The sequence below is a fragment of the Parasteatoda tepidariorum genome, chromosome 10 (assembly GCF_982258835.1).
Source record: "Parasteatoda tepidariorum strain Cologne lab strain chromosome 10, Ptep-v5.0, whole genome shotgun sequence".
Taxonomy (NCBI): domain Eukaryota; kingdom Metazoa; phylum Arthropoda; class Arachnida; order Araneae; family Theridiidae; genus Parasteatoda; species Parasteatoda tepidariorum.
Window position 1 is genome coordinate 71,229,275 of NC_141764.1, and position 18,637 is coordinate 71,247,911.

Consider the following 18,637-nt stretch of genomic DNA (forward strand, 5'->3'; position numbering starts at 1 on the left):
TGGACCATTGGTGACTGTCTGGGAAACATCCCTGTGGACGATCCGGAGACAATATACATACGTCACATCCACCTCGTTTTACTGGGAGGACACATTCACACACCAACCATCCGCAAATCGAAATTGAACTTGAACCATAGCAGGTTCAATCTTTGATTCAGTACCTCCAGAGGTAATGATTTTTTATGGGAACTTGGAGGACTTTGAGACACCGACAGATTCAGCGTGCTCCAGTCACCAATTTGTACACGGGGAGCCTTCGGTCAGCAATAATCGAGCTCACGACCTTCAGCCATGGACCCAACGACCTATCAGACTGGCTATTCCGGCCCCAGGAGTATGATATAATAGGACAGTGGTTCGTACCTCGATTTCATCAAAAAAATCAACGTTTACACAAACAGTAGTGATAGTACTTTACTTAAATCACACCAGAGCTACGCAACAGGCTATAGGTAACTATCCGAGGATTAGCCCTGAGGATAATTCGAAAATAAGACATCACAATTTTGATCATCTGCAGAAGGGATGGTTCTAAAGCTTTAGTAGCCTAACGAACTTCGAGCAGCTTATGGTAGAAAAGTTAAAATAGAACCGATAGCGCGCACCCTCGATTCTTTCGCAAGCCGATCAAAGTGGTCACCCACCCGCTCTCTGTATCTGTGAGGATTGACTTCGGAAATCTACTGAGACTATATCTTATGATCAGTCATTCAGCTGTTGGACGTTTACACAAATAACACAGTTGTATAAATAGAAACTATTAAGACCAGATGAGAGGAGCAGTCCAAAAACCTCACCATTGCCCTAGAGAAACTCCTAGAAAAACTGAAGGAAATAGAAACCTGGTGTCTAGACTGGAAGTTTAAAGTTAACGCACAAAAATCACAACTACTAATTGTCCAGCATAAAAGTAAAACCATCCCCTCAAAAATCCAAGCTGTTCTCTTTCTTTAACGAAACTTATCCCCATTGTTAAAAGACCAACATATCTTGGTCTAGTCATAAAGAGTAAATTCAATTTTAAAGTTCACGTCAAATCAATTATCAATAAAACACAAGCAGCCTGTCACAAATTACAAATTCTTCTTCAAAACTCAAACTTAAACGCTTACTCTACATTTCAATGATACGTCCTATCCTAACTTCCGCGTCTCCAGCCTGGTATAACATTTCTCCCATCTCTTCTAGAGAAACTCAAAAGATGCCAAAATAAAATACTACTCCGAAAAATAACACAAGCAAGATGGTTTATCCGAAATAAGAACATATATCGTGATCTCAACACCGAGTTTTTAGATCATCGTAAATACGTCCGTCGTTGAACGGCAGACCCAATTTTGGGTTTAAGACTACTAATGTTCAACTCCGTAGCCTTGTAATTTTGAACCAATCCAGAAGACAAGGAAACTCCTGGATCAAGTATTGATTTGTTATGGGAACATGGAGGACTTTGCGTCTCGACAGATTTAACGTGTATCATTAACCATTTACTACACGGGGAGTCTTCGACCGGCAGGGATCGAATCCACGAACTTATCTTATAGACATAGGCGCAGTGCCCTATCAACCAAGTTATCCCGGCCTCCAGACCATGATATTGCCAAGTTTTTGAAAAAGTCATAAACTGTGATGACGCAGGATTTAATGAAACTTTTACTTTTAATAAAACTTGAGAGAAGACCTTATTCAAATGGCAGCTTATTTTCGTAGCGACGCATCTTTATCTAAATTACAAAATTTTTTTTTTTTTCTTTTCCATTCCAATTTGCATTTAAGAAAGAGCCACTTAAAAGTTAAAATTTCAAGATGGATGGGAAAAGGGCCATAAGCCGTCCAAATAAATTTCGATGTGGAATGATGAACGGAGTTCTTTCGGTGACTTCACGGCCCGAACCTCAGATTTTTTATACCTCAATCTGAAATTTTACCGATAGTTTCTTCCTTTTAATTTCATTTTTTTAGTAATGTTGTTGTTAATTTACGTCGCACTAGAGCTGCACAATGGGCTATTGTCGGTGGTCTGGGAAACATCCAGGAGGATGATCCGAAGACATGCCATTACAATTTTGATCCTCTGCGGAGGGGATGGCACCCCCGCTTCGGTAGCCCGACTACCTGCGCGCGAAGTCGAGCACTTTACGGTAGCACAATTTAACGAGGACCAATATCGCACACCCTCGGTCCCTACGCAGACTGATCCAAGTGGTCACCCACCCGCACACTGATCGTAGCCATTTTTTTAGTAATAAAAAGCTCAATGCTAGCAACGTGAAAGAGGATTGTTGTTGTTGTAGTTCACTTACGTCGCACTAGAGCTGCACAATGGGCTATTGGCGACGGTCCAGGAAACATCCCTGAGGATGATCCAAAGACATGCCACCACAATTTTGATCCTCTGCAGAGGGGATGGCACCCCGCTTCGGTAGCCCGACGACCGGCGCACTTTACGGTAGAACAGTTTAACGAGGACTAAAACCGCACACCCTCAATCCCTACCCAAACTGATCCAAGTGGTCACCCACCCACACACTGACCGTAGCCAGTGATGCTTGACTTCGGTGATCTAAATTCGACTCCACTGCGGGACACGTGAAAGAGGAAGAGGTGATCGAAATATTAATATTCAAAGTCATGGTGTAGATTCGAGTTATAAAATTTCGGACTCGAATTCTAGTGTTCCGTTTTAGCAGGTTGTAAAATTGTGGAACCAAAAAGAAAAAAAACCTAAAATATTTAAATTCAATATAATTTATTAATACGTTTTTTTAGAAACCCTTATTTTTATTAAACCTGTAAATAGGGTAAAAAAAATTGGAAGCGTGCTTTAGTTAAATATTTAATCAATAATTCTAAAATGTTTACTTTACATCATCAATATGTTAGTTACAATAAGATCAACTGTTATACCATTGCTCGACTCCCCACGCAGTTCGTTAGGCTACCAAAGTAAGGGAACCATCCCCTCTAAAGAGAATCAAAATTGTGATGGCATGTCTTCAGATCATTTCCAGATCGTTGCTAACGTACAATTATACAGTTTTAGTGATACGTAAAAAAAAAGCACTATTACTATAATATGATCGCTGTTGTAAAATGGCGGTGATTTAATAGCGTCATCTCAAAAACAATCTTATCCTCAAAAATAGAAGAGGAAAGATAATACAAACATCACTAAATTTAGTTAAACATAGCTAAAATGAATATTTTTCATATTATGTATTTAATGTAATATTCATATTATGTTAATTATTTAAATATAATATGAATATTTGTTTAAAACATATTAATATTAGAAATAATCTACGGCTATAAAAAAAAGTAAATTCAGCAATAAAAATTTAAATATGTGACAAAATTTAATTGAACATACTGACTTGACTTCACTGTGCAAGAGAATTCATCTTGCAGCAAAAAATTTGAAAATAAATGAATAAATAAAATGATGGAAAAAACTGACTGCTGTTTAAGACAAAAACTTTTTTTTTTTCTTTCTTTTGTTGACATGCAGGTTTATTTTCAGGTCTAAAGGAAAGTGAATAATGGGTAATTTAAACATATTACAGTCGGATACCACTATAATGAACCGCTTGTGGATGCAACAATGAGTTCACTTATAAATGACATATTCCAAACTCTATAAAAATTTTTTTTTGCATATTGCAATAGTATTGTTTGAAATAGTGACTTCAATAGCTCATAATTTGCTGTATAATAAATTATTAACTAAATATGTAGAGTCTTTCTACAACATAGCTTCTTTACAGCAAATTTTTTTCTATAGCAAAATTTTTAATAGGAACATTGAAAATATTTTCTACATAATGAATGTTTTTAAACAAATGTTGCCCCTAAAACCACATCAATGATTGTCAGATAGGTTTCAATACAGTCGGACCTCTATTTAACAAAGTCGCTAAATCCTGATAAGTTCGTTATATGGAAAATTCGTTAAAAAGAAAATCACCTTTTGAAATACTTAAATGTCACAAAACAGGTTTTAAATTCATAAACTAGTATCTACTACTTATTTTATAAATCTTAACCATTAAAGAAAGCGGCATGAAAAGCAAGAATAGAGCAAAACATTATCCAGTATTACATTATCATGCTACATACATTTTCATCTAAAAAAAAGCTAAATTTATGTATAAAATTATAACTGCATTTATCATAGAATTAATTTTAAACATACATTACCACATGCGCTCATATGTTTAATGCTACTGATAAAATCCGTTAATTTTGTCTGAATTTTTCGTTTGAATAAAAAGGGAAAGGGATTTCACTGCTTTTGCTAAAAGTAGTTTCTCAAAAATCAATTCAAGGTCATTTCCACCATAAAATGCGTTAACAAGTTAAAAATGTTCTGAAATATTTTGGGAAATAAGGAAAGTGGATCTCAAAGAAAAGTTTGTTAAATATAAAATTCACTTCTCTATTTAGAAGGTATTTTACGAAGAAATTTCCAAATGTTCTTGGTTCCTCTAAAAAATTCGCAAAATGGAAGTTCGTTAAATAGAAATCCGACTGTATGTTTAAATTAATTATGTATTTATGATGATCAAGAACATTTTAAATGAAATTTAGTAAATAAAGAAGAATACGAACGATAAGTTTCTGTAAAATTAGTAATTTTATTCGGCAAAATGGGAATTTCCACCCAAAAATCTAAGTTTGCGGTTCCCCTGTCTCATTTTAAACACTCCTTTATAACTTCCATTCATTCGTTTTTAATCTAAAGTCATAATTTTCATCTGTTTTTTTTTTTTAACTTATCATATTTACAAAAACTTTGCCACATTTATTCAAATATCTGCAAAGGGGAAATTCGAGTCCACTATAATTGAAGTACCAATTTCTTAGTTGTCTACTATAAGTGTATGAAATAAGTTTCATTAAATAATAGTTTAGATGGGAGCACTAAAAATGTTCAGTACAACAGTGTATACATTATCCTGGGTTCATTATAGCGGAGTATCTGCACCCACCCAATTTTATCGAGCATCTAGATCCTGGTAACACACATTATCGACCATATTCAGATTAAAATTAACCATAAAACCATTCACAATAGCAGTTGAAGTTTTGGAAATCCATCACTAAATGAGTTCTTAAAAATCAAATTGAAATAACTTGTTCATGCACGACATATTATATACTTGTACAGAATTTAAATTCAGGGAAAATTCTACAAAGTAGATATCTTTGTTACAGAGAAATATGTTCGCTATAGAGAGATTTTGTTTAGGAGAAAAACATGCAAATTCAGAAATCTATAATGCTGAAAATTACTTTATCTAAATTAACATGATAGATGAATAGATAATTTGAAATCTGTAAATACATTGATATTTATTTAAACTTAATGCAAAAACTCATAATTAATAAAATGTAAAAATAACTGGAGATAAATACAATATATTTGTCTTATTTTCATTCTAAGTTTGCTTTCAACAAATGAGATTATGCGATAACATGTTTTTATTATTAGGGTTTGTAAACAAAGCATTTTACAGAAGTATAATGGACAATGATAGCAAGCAAACAGAAATATTTTCCTACAAATGTCTTTAATTATTCTAATGCTTTAACTAATTTAGATATCATTGAAGATTAATTAGAAACTTTTTCTAAGCATGTTTTTATATGTAGAGACGAGCAGAAATTTTTTAGAGCTTTATTTTGTTAAAATATTTGTTTGATAGAAAGTTATGCCATTTTTATATTATTTTGCATAAATGTAATAATACTCGGCCCGGTAATAAACTAAAACTTTACCGGGTATGCGAAATCCCTTAATTGTAGTCAAACTGCTAGTTATTTTTTTTTTCTGACACGAGGCACTACAACAATTTTCTTAGCTGAAATCAATGTTCAATTTCAAATAGAATATGAGAAAATTTGCTGTCGAACATTTTTAAGAATTGCATGTGTCATCACTGCCGTCTAAGTGAATGTGCTTAAAATCTAAAAGTTTGCATATCCCAACTTGTTTCATTTGTCATGAAAATTTCAAATGTGTGGAGTGCTACTTTCTTGGAGTAGTACTTTTAATGACTAGTGGTTTAGATATATATATAGTAATAAATAATATCAAATCATAATATTAAAACAATATTTGAGTGGACTGAAAAGAATAACTGGAAACAGCTGCTTAGCTTCAAATTATAACAATTATTTTACATTTAACAATTATTTCAGACAGTCTGATAACATGAAAAAAGTGTTTTATGAATGTTTTCGCAAAGATTGGAAGAAGCTCAGGCTAAAAATCTAAATACTAATTCAGTTCTTTTTCAATTCGCTTCAAAACATAAGCTTGGTCCAAAAACCATTCAAGGAAGCATAATATCACCTAATTATCAATATGAGAAATAATTTAACATTATATTTATAATGCAAAGCATTAAGTAGTTAATTTAAAAAAAAACTTCTAAATAATTCACACCATGATATTTGCCTTCTTTTTATTGGTCAATATGCAAATTTGAAGTTATTAACATATATTAAGTAATGTGCAACATAAACAATGATATAAAATGTATAAAAAATTCTAAAAAACAGCATAACATTTTTCAAAAATGCATTATGTTCTTGTCTTTGACAGTAGAAAAAATATGATATTTAATAACAATGGTCTTTTTTAAGCTGGAAGATGAATGTTTACAGCTTTCAAGGCATCCTCAGCCCATCTGGGATATTCTTTAGAAGGATACATTTGCAGCATAAAATCCTCAATAAATTTAGGAAACTTGTCTGCAAGAATACTTTCTCGGATCGACTTCATTAAATTCATCTACAAAGGATATCAAAATATATAGTATTCAAGTTTATTTCACTTCACCAAAAGTTACATTACACAAAATTTACTAGCATTGTTTCATAAAAAAGAATATTGTATAACTTAATAAATACAGCATTAATTTGTTTTGTTTTACCTTTTTGTACTACCTTAGAAGTTAAAACAGAATATATATAGAAAAATCTGTTTAAGACGTCCTTTTTTAAAAAGTTTTTTCTTGTTACAAGCTTGCCCACCATTTCTTCAATACTAAACCAACCGTTTTAAGAATTCATTCAAAACGTTGAAAACCACAAGAAGAAAAAAAAGGAAACTAATCATAACAAAAACTTTTAGTATAGTTCTAGGCCATCTTGATAGGGTGGTCACTTTTTTTAAAAACTTTTACACAAAAGAATTTAGATAAATGAGTTTCAGTAAGTACTTTATAAGCGGGTTATAAAGTATCTAGGTTAAATAGGCCATATAACCAACACTCATATTTAATTTCTAGAAAAAATTCCATAAGTTTTCGAGTTATCCACAAATAATCTCAATTGAGATTACTATTAAAAAATCTTATCAGGATGGAACAATTTAATCATTTTTTAAATGAGTACTTAACAGCAGCAGTACAACAGCTCAAGAAGGGGGGGAGGGCTTCACCTTCTCTGAAAAATTTATCCGAATCATTCTCACTATTGATAGTTGCTTAACAGTTCAATATCCTGATAGTTTTAAAATCTGCACCTGAATCCAATCATCAAAGTTTTAGATGTCATCTAGCTAGAAAGGTTAGATTAGATATGTACGATCATAAAAAGTTTAAAATAGAACAGAATTTAAATTTAAAAAATAAACAACTTTTGAAATAGTTCATTGTAAATGCCCAAATCACTAAGAATCCATCTTTTCAAAGTTTGAAATACTACTATTTTATGAAAACAATTATGTTATGTTAATGGCTTTGTAACTTTGTAACAAAGTTTTATAAGTATTTGATGATCTTACATTTTTTTTCCAAAGCAGACTGATGATTTCATTAAAGGAAAATTAAGGATTTTAGATAGTAGTGTTCAAAAGAGATGCAACCACCACCTTCATAATTTCAGATCGAACTTATAATTCTTACTCTTTTGATCAGCTAGTTCACCAACATCCATAAACTTGTAATTGGAAAACACTGAGTGGCAATCAAATGTTTTAACTGTATCGTGGATTCTTCTGCTGGTAGTTGTTTTTGTCACTTATTTGGTTGTGTAAAGCAAAGATATGTCTTTCCAGAATGTACATAATAGTTTGTGGATAATAATGTTTTGAAAAACCTTTTGAGTTTCTATAGCATTGTTAAATTTACAGCTCTTTAACTCTTTTGGGCCCGGTGGCCGAGTGGTAGCGCTTTGAGCTCCCGTGCCACAGGATCTTCGAGCTGGGAATTAAACACTGGGGGGTTTCGCATTCGGCTGTCCATCTAACCGAAAGATCTGCTCTTGATTCCCAGAGTCCAAGGTGAAGAAAACTGAGATGGGCACAGTAGGCCTGGGCCCTCTATGGGCTGCCGCAGCACTGAGTTTAGTTTAACTCTTTTGGCAAGAACTTACAGTGAATGCTGAAAGTTCAACAAAAGGGGAGGTAACTGATTATTTTCCCACTTATTTTAATTTTGTCGTGTTTGCCACAGTAAAGGTCAAAATTTAAAACATACTATAGTTAGGATATCATTTCCACTTTCAAACCTCTTTTAGCAGGTTTCAAGGACATATATTGAATTATGCCAAGTCTTTCTTTATATTTTATCATAGCATGGATGAATTCTTGTATGGTGCAAAATTAAGTTCTCAGTTTTCCTTTTCTCGATATGACAGAATCAAAAATATAATTTAGCAGTAAAAAGTGATTATAAAATGCTTATCTTCAGCAAATAGTAACAGTAATTATCAATGACCGTCTAAATAAAGTACTTAAATAAATAAATTAAAAAGTCACTATTTATCTTTGAACATCTAGTTCGTCAGAATGTAAGAATAAACTAACAAAGCTTAAAAATTATTGATTTATCATCCTAAAAAAGACGATAAAAATCAGAGCATGAAAGAACTTCAAATCAAAGCATTTCAAAGTTGTACAATTCTACCCCCACCAAAACAAAAAAATGCCATAAAATTATACCTGATAGGTAATATTATGAGTAGTTATTAGATGACAAGCAACAGTTTCTTTTCTAATTGTTTCATAAATGTAGGCTCTACAATATCGTACACACGTAGGACACTTGCAATTTTCATCTATAGGTCTAAAATCTTTAGAGAATTCCTTATGTTTCAAATTTATTTCTCCACCAGGGACTAGGGCTGTTCCAAACCTCTGAAATTTTCAAATTAAAAATAATAAAAGAATAATTAATCACATTTATAGCATCATATTAGAACCTAGACCCATTATTTATCTAGGGACCATTCATTAAGATTGATAGATACAGGAAATAATGACTTTAAAATGTATGAAAGGTAATAGAGAAATAATGGACTGGGAAATTAACTAATTTACAATGAGTATTGAAGATTTTCATTGGAAAAAAAATATATATATATATACTTACGGCAAAAATATTTAGGATTCAGAAGAAAGATGAATAACCACATTTATTTAAACTATTTGAAAATTTTGGTTAGAATACATTCAATTTTTAGCACAAACAGTAATTTTTGTATGTAAGTCCGCATGGAATATAAAAAGTTATTCCTCGTTTCAAAAGTTTTGAGGTCTTCTGCAAATGTTGGCACTGGCTGTGGTTCTACTTCATGATGTTCACATGACTTGCGGCTTCTTCAGCTCCTACCACCATTTCATGAACTGACAACCCCACAAATTTCAAGATCTTTTATCAACTAGTACAGGTATGAGGCATTTTCTCCTAACTGTAACAAATCCTTATTTTCTCGATCTTTAGCATCAAAAGTAGCAGTTTTTCTTCTCAAAACAAAATATCTTCAATATCTCTTTTTAATGCAGGCAGAATTTCTGTGTGACAGACACAGGAGTTTGCTAGTTTCAAAAATTGGTGACGAAATCATTAAAGCAATGTGATGTATATGGGAAAGAGAAAGATGCGTGAATGATGGATAGTGGTTTGACTGAACAATTAAAACTCTAATTTCTTACCGAAATAAAGTAAAAGTAAACTACCCTAATTATGTTTGAAATGAATGGTAAAACTGAGTTTGGGCAAAATTAGTTTGTTAGTTAAATCAGACTAATTGTTCCAAATAATCACGTTTTTAAGATAAAATATTTCTTGAATAAAAATTGGTAGAATGATTAGCTTGAAGAATTTACTGCATGGATAGGAAAAAATCCAGTAGATCTTACAAAATAATATAAATTTCATGCTAAAAGTCATAAATGTCTTGATCACTTATATGAACAACTGCGATGTCACAAAGTAATTAATCTACAAGGGGGAGACCACCACTAAGAATGCATTTTATGTTTTATTTTATAACTGGTTTTCAAAAACAAATAAAACTTTGTATTTTTGACTATCAATGTTCAACTTTGTCCCTGAGTAATTTTCCAATTCAGAAGGGAACTCCTCAAACAAGTATAGAGACAGTCTTCATGGAGAACTTTTTGATAGAATTAACCTGCATTTGTGTTACATGGATAGGAAAATCTCTCAAAGTTAGCTTGGCAGCAAGGGAATTCTAAACCATGAACCGCCTACCACTTTATGTCAGCACTATGGTCGATTTAAGGTGGAAACAGAATTTGTATTGACTAATCATCACGGGGATTTGAACATAGCCCACCTCATTGGGAGGCAAGCCCTCTATCCTGTAAGTAATTGTAACTCGGAAAAAGATTTAAAAATATTAAAAGTAATTAATTGGACAAAGAAAAAAAATTATTCGACAGACTCCAATTAAAGAAAGAAACTTGTTGGGATGACCAAGGCTTGCTCTGGGTTGTAGAGCCAAGAAGAAAATTACCAAAAACTGTAGTAACAAGCACTAGTTTTCTGACGAAATGAAATAATAAGAGTTTATGTAGGATAAGTGCAACAACAAAAAAAAACTTACAGCTGTCCTTGTTGGATAAACACAGTCAAACATATCACAGCCCAATGCAGAACATACAACTAAATCAACAGCAAATCTGGAAAACATTAACAATAAAATAAATTCATCTGCTACATTAAACAGTACAGACATTCAGTTTAAATATATTTTACACTTTGCATAGAAAAAAAAAAAGAAATTAGTATTCACAAGAATAAAAAAATTCTTTAACATATATATATATATACAGGGTGGTCCTAAAATATATGTCAAAAATGTAAAGCTAGATAGAAGGGACATAAATAAGCATATTTCGATAGGAATGTGTGTGCAGTAATTGCACATTAAAGCACTAGCTTGTAAAACAGTATGAATCAAAGGATACTTAAAAGACAAAAGAAAACAAAAATACTACCGACTCAAGGCGGCATTACCGCACTCACAATCCTATACGAAATATGCTGTCCCCTCTACCTACCTTTACATTTTTGACATATATTTTAGGACCACCCATTATATATGTTTATTTCATCAAAGAAAATTATAAAAATAATTATACGCTCTTATAATAATATTTTCAGAAATTATTCATTTATCATAGAAAATCAATAAATTGACAAGAGCTTATACACTGAAAGCAATTCAATTGAAAAGCAAAGAGAAGAGAGGGGGGGGGGAAACCATTCAACATTAAAAACGGAAACAAACTGAAACAATAAAAATAATATTTATTTAAACTGTAACTTAATAAACTAAACAAAGTTATTATATAACAGGTATTTAACAGCTGACCCAATTTTGAGTTTATGACTATCAAAGTTCAACTCCATAGCCTTGTAATTTTGAACCCAATCTAGAAGACAAGGGAACTCCTAGATCAAGTGATGGGATAAACTAACCATTGTGGAATACCTTTTAATGGAACTAATCTACATTTGTCTTACAGGGTGATGAAAACCACCTATGGTCAAACTATCTACCATTGATGATATTTTAAGTCAGAACTGCAGTCAGTGTAAGCCGGGAGCAGAATTAATATCAACCAGCTATTCGAACATGGGTCACCTTATTGAGAAGCAAAAGCTTTATTCCTTGAGCCATCACGGCTCTAAACACTTATTAAAAAATATGTTATTCTGCCAACCTTGACATAGCGGTTTGAGGTCTATAAATAGGTCATCAGTTAATCCCAAGTTGATAACTACCAACATTTAGAAATCGAGCTAATTCCTTCATAGTTATCCAAGACTAAATTATGTAGATAATTTTTGAACAAAAAGTACCTGATGTTTTTCTCTTAGTAATTATGAAATATTTTACTTTGAATACAACATTCAGAGAGATATGAACCAATAGGAAGCATGAGTTTTAAACATATAAATTCAACAACGGAAAAAATCAAATCATATATAATAATCTTGTGCAAGTTCAAGAAAGGTATAATTCACAACCCTGAAATACAAATGGTTTAAATAAATGAATATGCATACCCAACACCCATTAGGTATCTTGGCTTATCTTTAGGTAGTAGGTCAGTGCTAAGATGTACCATTTTCCAAAAATCATCTTTAGATTCGCCACCACTTAGACCTCCTATTGCATAGCCCGCAACTCTTCTCTTTAATAGTTCTGTAGAAAAAACAAGGCGAAAGAATTATTAATAAATAATTTGAAAAGATCTTGCAAATAAATTTGAATTAAGAGAAATAAAAATTTTCCGGTCTCTCTAAAGTTTGGTCATGTTGTTTTTCACAAACAAGTTAATAATAATTAAAAAAGAAATGAAGCTGGGGATAAAATTGTAGCATCACACTATTTAATATTTTTGGCAGTAATATTTCAACAGCAATTCAGTAAGAAAAATCGAGAAATACACAAGCATTTAAAATTAGGAGGAAAAGTCAAGAAAGTTGACGAAGAAATTTTTCGTCCAGATTGTAAAAATAGTTAATGATCAACACAGATACATGAGCCATGGTGGCTTAGGGAATAGAGCGTCAGCCTTCCAATGAGGCGAACCGGGCTGGAACAACAGAGATAGCTGGTTAACTTCCACATGCAGCTCACACAGACCACAGTGCTGATGCAAAATATCCTTAGTGGTAGATCATGGGTTACAGTCCCCTTACTGTCCGGCTAACTGTGGGAGGTTCCCCCCACCAGGTAATGCAAATGCTGGTTAGTTCCCTCAAAAAGTCCTCCACACAGGCAAATTTCTCCTGATACTTGATCCAGGAGTTCCCTTGTCTTCTGGATTGGGTTCAAAATTACAAGGCTACAGAATTGTACATTAGTATTCGTAAACATTGGGTTGGACATTCAATAACGGTTTAGAAATTAAATATTGATACATGCTATGAAAATAAAATTGCAGTTATACAGGCTGGAGAAACATTTCATAATAAATTTAATTTTAAATAATTTGCTTTAATTTTTTAAATCTTGTAGTCAAAAACTAAAGTTAAAAAATCAAACTAAAGAGAAATAAGTAAAGCAGTGGTTATAAAAAAAAAAAGCTAAATATAAAAAAAAAAATGAAAATATTGTTAGACAATCAAATAAAATAACATAGAAGACATATTAAATTTGACTTCACAAAAAAAATCTTAACACTGTACCATTGAAACTAATGAAAAAAAAAACATACATTTCAAGTTACCCTAGTATAAAAATTGTTTATGTACGCCAAGAATAATCATTCTCATTCATAATATTATTAATCTGGCCACCTTATGAAAGTTCATTTCTATGATATTTAATTTATAGTAGAATCACAGAAGTAAATCAGGAAAAAAGAAAATTCTTTGAACAGTGAGAACTGTCCTTTCGTTGGATCTAACAGATAAAAAATAAATGGAAAAAAATAAGACAACCTCTAGTTTTTATTTAAATATAGAATATAGGTAAAATAATTCAATCATTTAAAACCATATAACTCAACTTCTATGAGAAATAAATTGCAAAGTTAATATTTGTTCAAAGAATCACTTTTAATCATTTTAAAAACAAACATTTTAGAAAGAAAAAAATGAATACTAAGACTAAATTATTAAATGAATGAAAAAATAGTTAGTGTTTTACTGATGTTTAAAATAAGTTACCTTCGACACATTGTTCTCTTAATTTGGGATCGAGGCCACCTTGTACAATCGGAAATAGATTCTGAGTACCAGCTTTTTTGTGATATTTAATACATCTATCAAGCCATCTGTAAGTCCTATAATTTAAAAAAATAAAGTAAGCATCTGCAATTGATGATAAAATATTTTTATAGAACAATTTAAACAAAACTATATTCTATATTAAACTCTAAATAATAAAATAAGTAATAGTGTAGTGATAGGTGATAGTGTTTGAACAAACAACACAACATTTATTTGTTACTCCTATATAATAATAAATTTTTCGCAGTCATGCAGTACGGAGATTGTTTATTTTTAAAAATTTGTGTTAAACAGCCTCCCTCTCAATTCTTAAATTAGTTATCAATTTCACCACCAGGGTCCAACTTTAGTAAAGTATAATAGGCACAACTCTTAAGAAGCCGGAAAGAATGATTATAGAAAGACAAAGATTTTTGTGGGGCTAAGTATGACAGCATATTATCAAAAAATAAAAAAAAAAAAATAAAACTAAGTGCAGATATTGAAATAAATTTGGAGCTGACTTCCATTAACAAAGCATTAAAGATAAAAGAAGTTGGGATAATCAAGGATCCATTGTGTACAACGAAAAATTTAAATAGAAAAGTGTAAATAATTATTCATCACATACTAAATACAAGTAATCTAATATTAATTGGTTATAAACAGACTAAACCATACTTAGGTTAGTTAAAATAAATAGAATATGGAACAATATAATGTTTTAAATTTTTTTCACTATAAAACATAAATGATTCTTTTATAAAACACTCAGACAGAATTTTAATAGAGTAGTAATATAGCTAAAAACATATATAAACTAATACAAGTAAATATATCGCACACCAGCAAGAACAGTGTCATAACTCTAAAATGCAGCATTTGAGAAAAATCAACTTGAAGAATACTATAAAACTTATTCTGAAATAGCACAATCTTTTTATAAATTTCAGTTAAGTATTTAATGGTGGTAAATTCCTTTAAACTCAATAGTGTGGCGGCACTCTTGAAGGGGCACTTCATATATATTTTTTATTGACATAACCACAAAATTGCTATTTTTTGAATTGTGACACTTTTCTTCCAGGGGTGCAATGTTTTAAAAAAAAAATGCTTTTTCGCAATTTTAACACAGTGATTATGAGAACTGAATATGATGATATTTTAATAAATTAAAAATTTGTATTAGAATGCATAGAAAGTATCAGGAAGGTTATCATATTTTCATTAATCCATAGCCAACAACAAGATGCTCAGAAACTTGGAAATTTAAGTGTTAATGAATTTTAACTAAATATGTTTTTTGCCAATAAGCTTTTTAATTGCAACACAATTAATATAGGAAAAAAAAAACAATAAAAAATAACCTATGCATTGCTTCTTCTACTCTAGGTCCAGATATTGTACTGCTCACTACATCATCCAGTTGCATTATAATGTCAGCTCCTATGCTATTTTGGATGTCAATAGACTTTTCTGGAGTCAAAAGAATTTGTCTGCCATCATAAGGTGAGGAAAAGTTGACACCATCTTCTGTTACTTCTGATAACTTTACAAGCGACACCATCTGAAATCCACCACTGTCCTGAAAGGTAAAATATTTCATTATTCAACTGACTGCTTCGCTGGCAACTCAAGAAAAAATTACAAATCAAAGCAAGAAAAATATACTTGTCATATCGATTAGCAATTGAGGGTACATGGAAAATTAATAACATTCACCATATCACAGTTGACCTGGTTTGTAAATCTGTTGCCAAATAGACAGTCTTTTTAATTAAAACTATATCATAGTTCTATATTGATATCTTATAACTATATTATAGTTAATTATAATATAAAAGTTCAGAATGGAGATTAATTTCTTTCGACAAATTCATTCTGCATCATTAAGTTTATAAGTTGCTTTCATAGCTAATTAATAGTAACATAACTGGAATAGATTAGAAACATAAAATTGCACAAAAGCCTTTCCATAAAATGTTGTCAGCTTGACATTAAAAGTACAAATCTATTATTTGCCTATGTGACAGATTCAAACTGATATAGTACCTATTATATATTAAATACCTTTTTACAGCATTACTTTGTAAAATACACACCACAGGTTACTAATAATTTTAAAATACATGCGTAAATTTAAATAAACTAAAAGTAGAAGAGGACTAATATAAATGTAATTCTGCAAATTCAAACCACAAGTTTCAAGGCTACAATTCGTTAGCAGAATAATTTTTACAAACTCTTGGAGGAAAGCATACATTTCAAAAGTAAGACAACGATGCCAACTGCTCCACTTTCTGCAAAAGCTTTAATCAATTGGTAGCAAATTAAATAGCAAAGCTTGTAGAATAAGGATAGTAACGCTTACTCTTTAAAAGAGTAACCGTGAGATGTATGTAATAAAGTTGTATTTCATATCATACTTTAAATTTTTGATATGTAGTGGTGCAAAATCACTTAAAATGAAAAATACTAAACTAAAATTAACTTATTTCGTTACCAGTAGAAAATACTGCGGAGCAAGGTGGCATCTCTGGTAGTAAAAAATTGAAAATTGTCCTTTAGTAAAAAATTGAAATTCCACACATATGCAGACAAGTGTTGTTGAGGCAGGTGTTGAAAAGTGTTCAATAAATTTGCTTCGCAAATAATTTTCAGACGTGTGCATTTTTTACGTATCTCCCAGGTAGCAAAGAATCATTAATTTTACTTCACAAGTGCACATATTTCACCTTTAAATTTTACTAAGCATTCGTGAAATTTACGTAAAACTGCAAAGTCGATATATAGCAAAAATTATCCGAAAAGCGTAAAATTTACGTAAATAAACTAATTTCTTTTAGGAATATTTTACCAACTACTTTTTACTAAGAAAGAATAAGTAATTAGTAGAATAATATTTTACACAATATTTATGTCAATAATACTCCAAAATTTACGTTGGTTGAAATGGTGAAATATAGCAAAAAATGGTTGCCTAAAAAAATTTAAAATTTACGTAAACAAATTAGTTTATTTTAAGAATATTTTTCCCACAACTTTTTACTAGGCAAGAAGGAGTACATTATTTTTACATATTATTTACGTCAAAATTTACATAAAGTGAAACTTTATAAATATATAATAAATTCGAACCGAATAATAAATTCAAACCGAAATTTATTGAAATTTAAAGGGTAATTTGCTTTGTCAATAGTACGCAAAATTATTTTTAATAGGTACATCTAAATAGAAGATAATTGGTCCATCTTTCTTAAAATATACCAAACAATTTTACCGAAGAGCAGTTGGTAAAATCCATTCTGTTAATATTACATAAAATGTACCAAAGCTTTTTACCAAACATCTAAATGGTAATATCATTCCGTCATTATTATGCCAATTTTACGTATAACGCGTATTGACTTACCAATTTTCCAATAATTTACATATCATGTTACACAGGCTGGAACTTGTTATTAATCCCTATTACAATTTCAAGGTGATACTAAGTTACTTTTACATGTGATAAGCTACTTTTTTAATTGGTTACCGAATGTGGGCAAAACACTTAACAGTTTAAAATGTTGAGCAAACATGTCACAGCAATTTGACAGCTTGAAAATCTCATGTTAATTGCAATTTTTGAGCAATCAATCGGCGATTATGATAAATTCTTGGAGTTCAGTTGCATCACTATCACTAATATTGTATGTTTAAATTTAGAAATGAGAGCACATAAAAATTCAAAAACTATGAAACCATCGCAAAACAAAATCTATAAAACTGATGCTTTCAAATAAAAAATGCAATTTTTCAAGCTAGTAAAATAAGTAACAAGTAATGAAAGACCTAGAGAAAACATATTAATTGTGGAAATAATTAATAACAAATCAAGAATATTACTGTCAAAAGTCCATTTTTCCAGTTGATAAATTTATGAAGTCCTCCAGCTTTATCAATAACATCTTGTCCCTAAAATCAAATAAAAATTTTTCATTGCGAAGGTAATTGAAAAATATCAACTAAGAAATAATATAAGAAGCACATATTTCTGTCATTAATTCAAACTTTAATATCAACATAATATAATGGTAAATATTTAAAAAGAACTTATTTACAGATAAAATTAAACAGAATAAAAAGTGATTATATACTTAGGTTAGTTCACCGAACATAAAAAGGAAAATAAAATTAATATTGTTTTGCGCCTACCGGCCTCATACCAAGATGGTATGTATTTGATAACATCATGTTGCAGTTTAATTCTTCTAATTGTTCCGGGAGCAATCCTTTTAGAGTACCTTGAGTTCCAACCGGCATGAAGACCGGCGTTTTGACTGCTGCATGAGGCAACGTCAAAATAGATGCCCTGGCTTTTGTAGTTGAGCATGTTTTTAAAATATTAAACGTTAGAGCAAATTCGCTGGACGGCGACATGTTGACTGATGTAAACAAATAAGTGTTGCCATAGTGAAAAAAAAAGTTTTTATTTAAAACGATTTTAAGTGCCTATTTCTGTTAGTCTGAAAACCCATGTCGAATCAATGAGCTCTTTTCAAGATAACTATTTAATCACATGGTGTTGGGCAGAGCATAATGCCTAATAGGGCCGTTCACATTGTATGTAAAAAATTCACGGATGTGATTTTTTTCGTATGTATAGTAAA

At 31.0% G+C, this 18,637-nt stretch overlaps 1 protein-coding gene across 1 annotated transcript; it reads right to left on the reverse strand.

Moving 5' to 3' along the window:
• Positions 1–6,453: 6,453 nt before the first annotated feature.
• Tgt (tRNA-guanine transglycosylase) lies at positions 6,454–18,445 on the reverse strand. The gene is made up of 8 exons (XM_087152672.1): positions 18,183–18,445; positions 17,874–17,942; positions 15,353–15,570; positions 13,944–14,059; positions 12,333–12,471; positions 10,864–10,939; positions 8,954–9,148; positions 6,454–6,799 (listed from the first exon to the last, which is right to left on the reverse strand). The coding sequence occupies exons 1-8, from the start codon at positions 18,405–18,407 to the stop codon at positions 6,647–6,649; spliced, it is 1,191 nt and encodes a 396-aa protein (XP_087008798.1). The 5' UTR covers positions 18,408–18,445; the 3' UTR covers positions 6,454–6,646.
• Positions 18,446–18,637: the final 192 nt, after the last annotated feature.

Coding starts and splice junctions, on each gene's coding strand:
- Tgt (XM_087152672.1), bottom strand. CDS start 18,407: ATGTCGCCGTCCAGCGAATTTGCTCTAACGTTTAATATTTTAAAAACA. Junction 17,943..18,182: donor ACCATCTTGGTATGAGGCCG/GTAGGCGCAAAA, acceptor ATTTGATTTTAG/GGACAAGATGTTATTGATAA. Junction 6,800..8,953: donor CTCATAATATTACCTATCAG/GTATAATTTTAT, acceptor TATCCTTTGTAG/ATGAATTTAATGAAGTCGAT.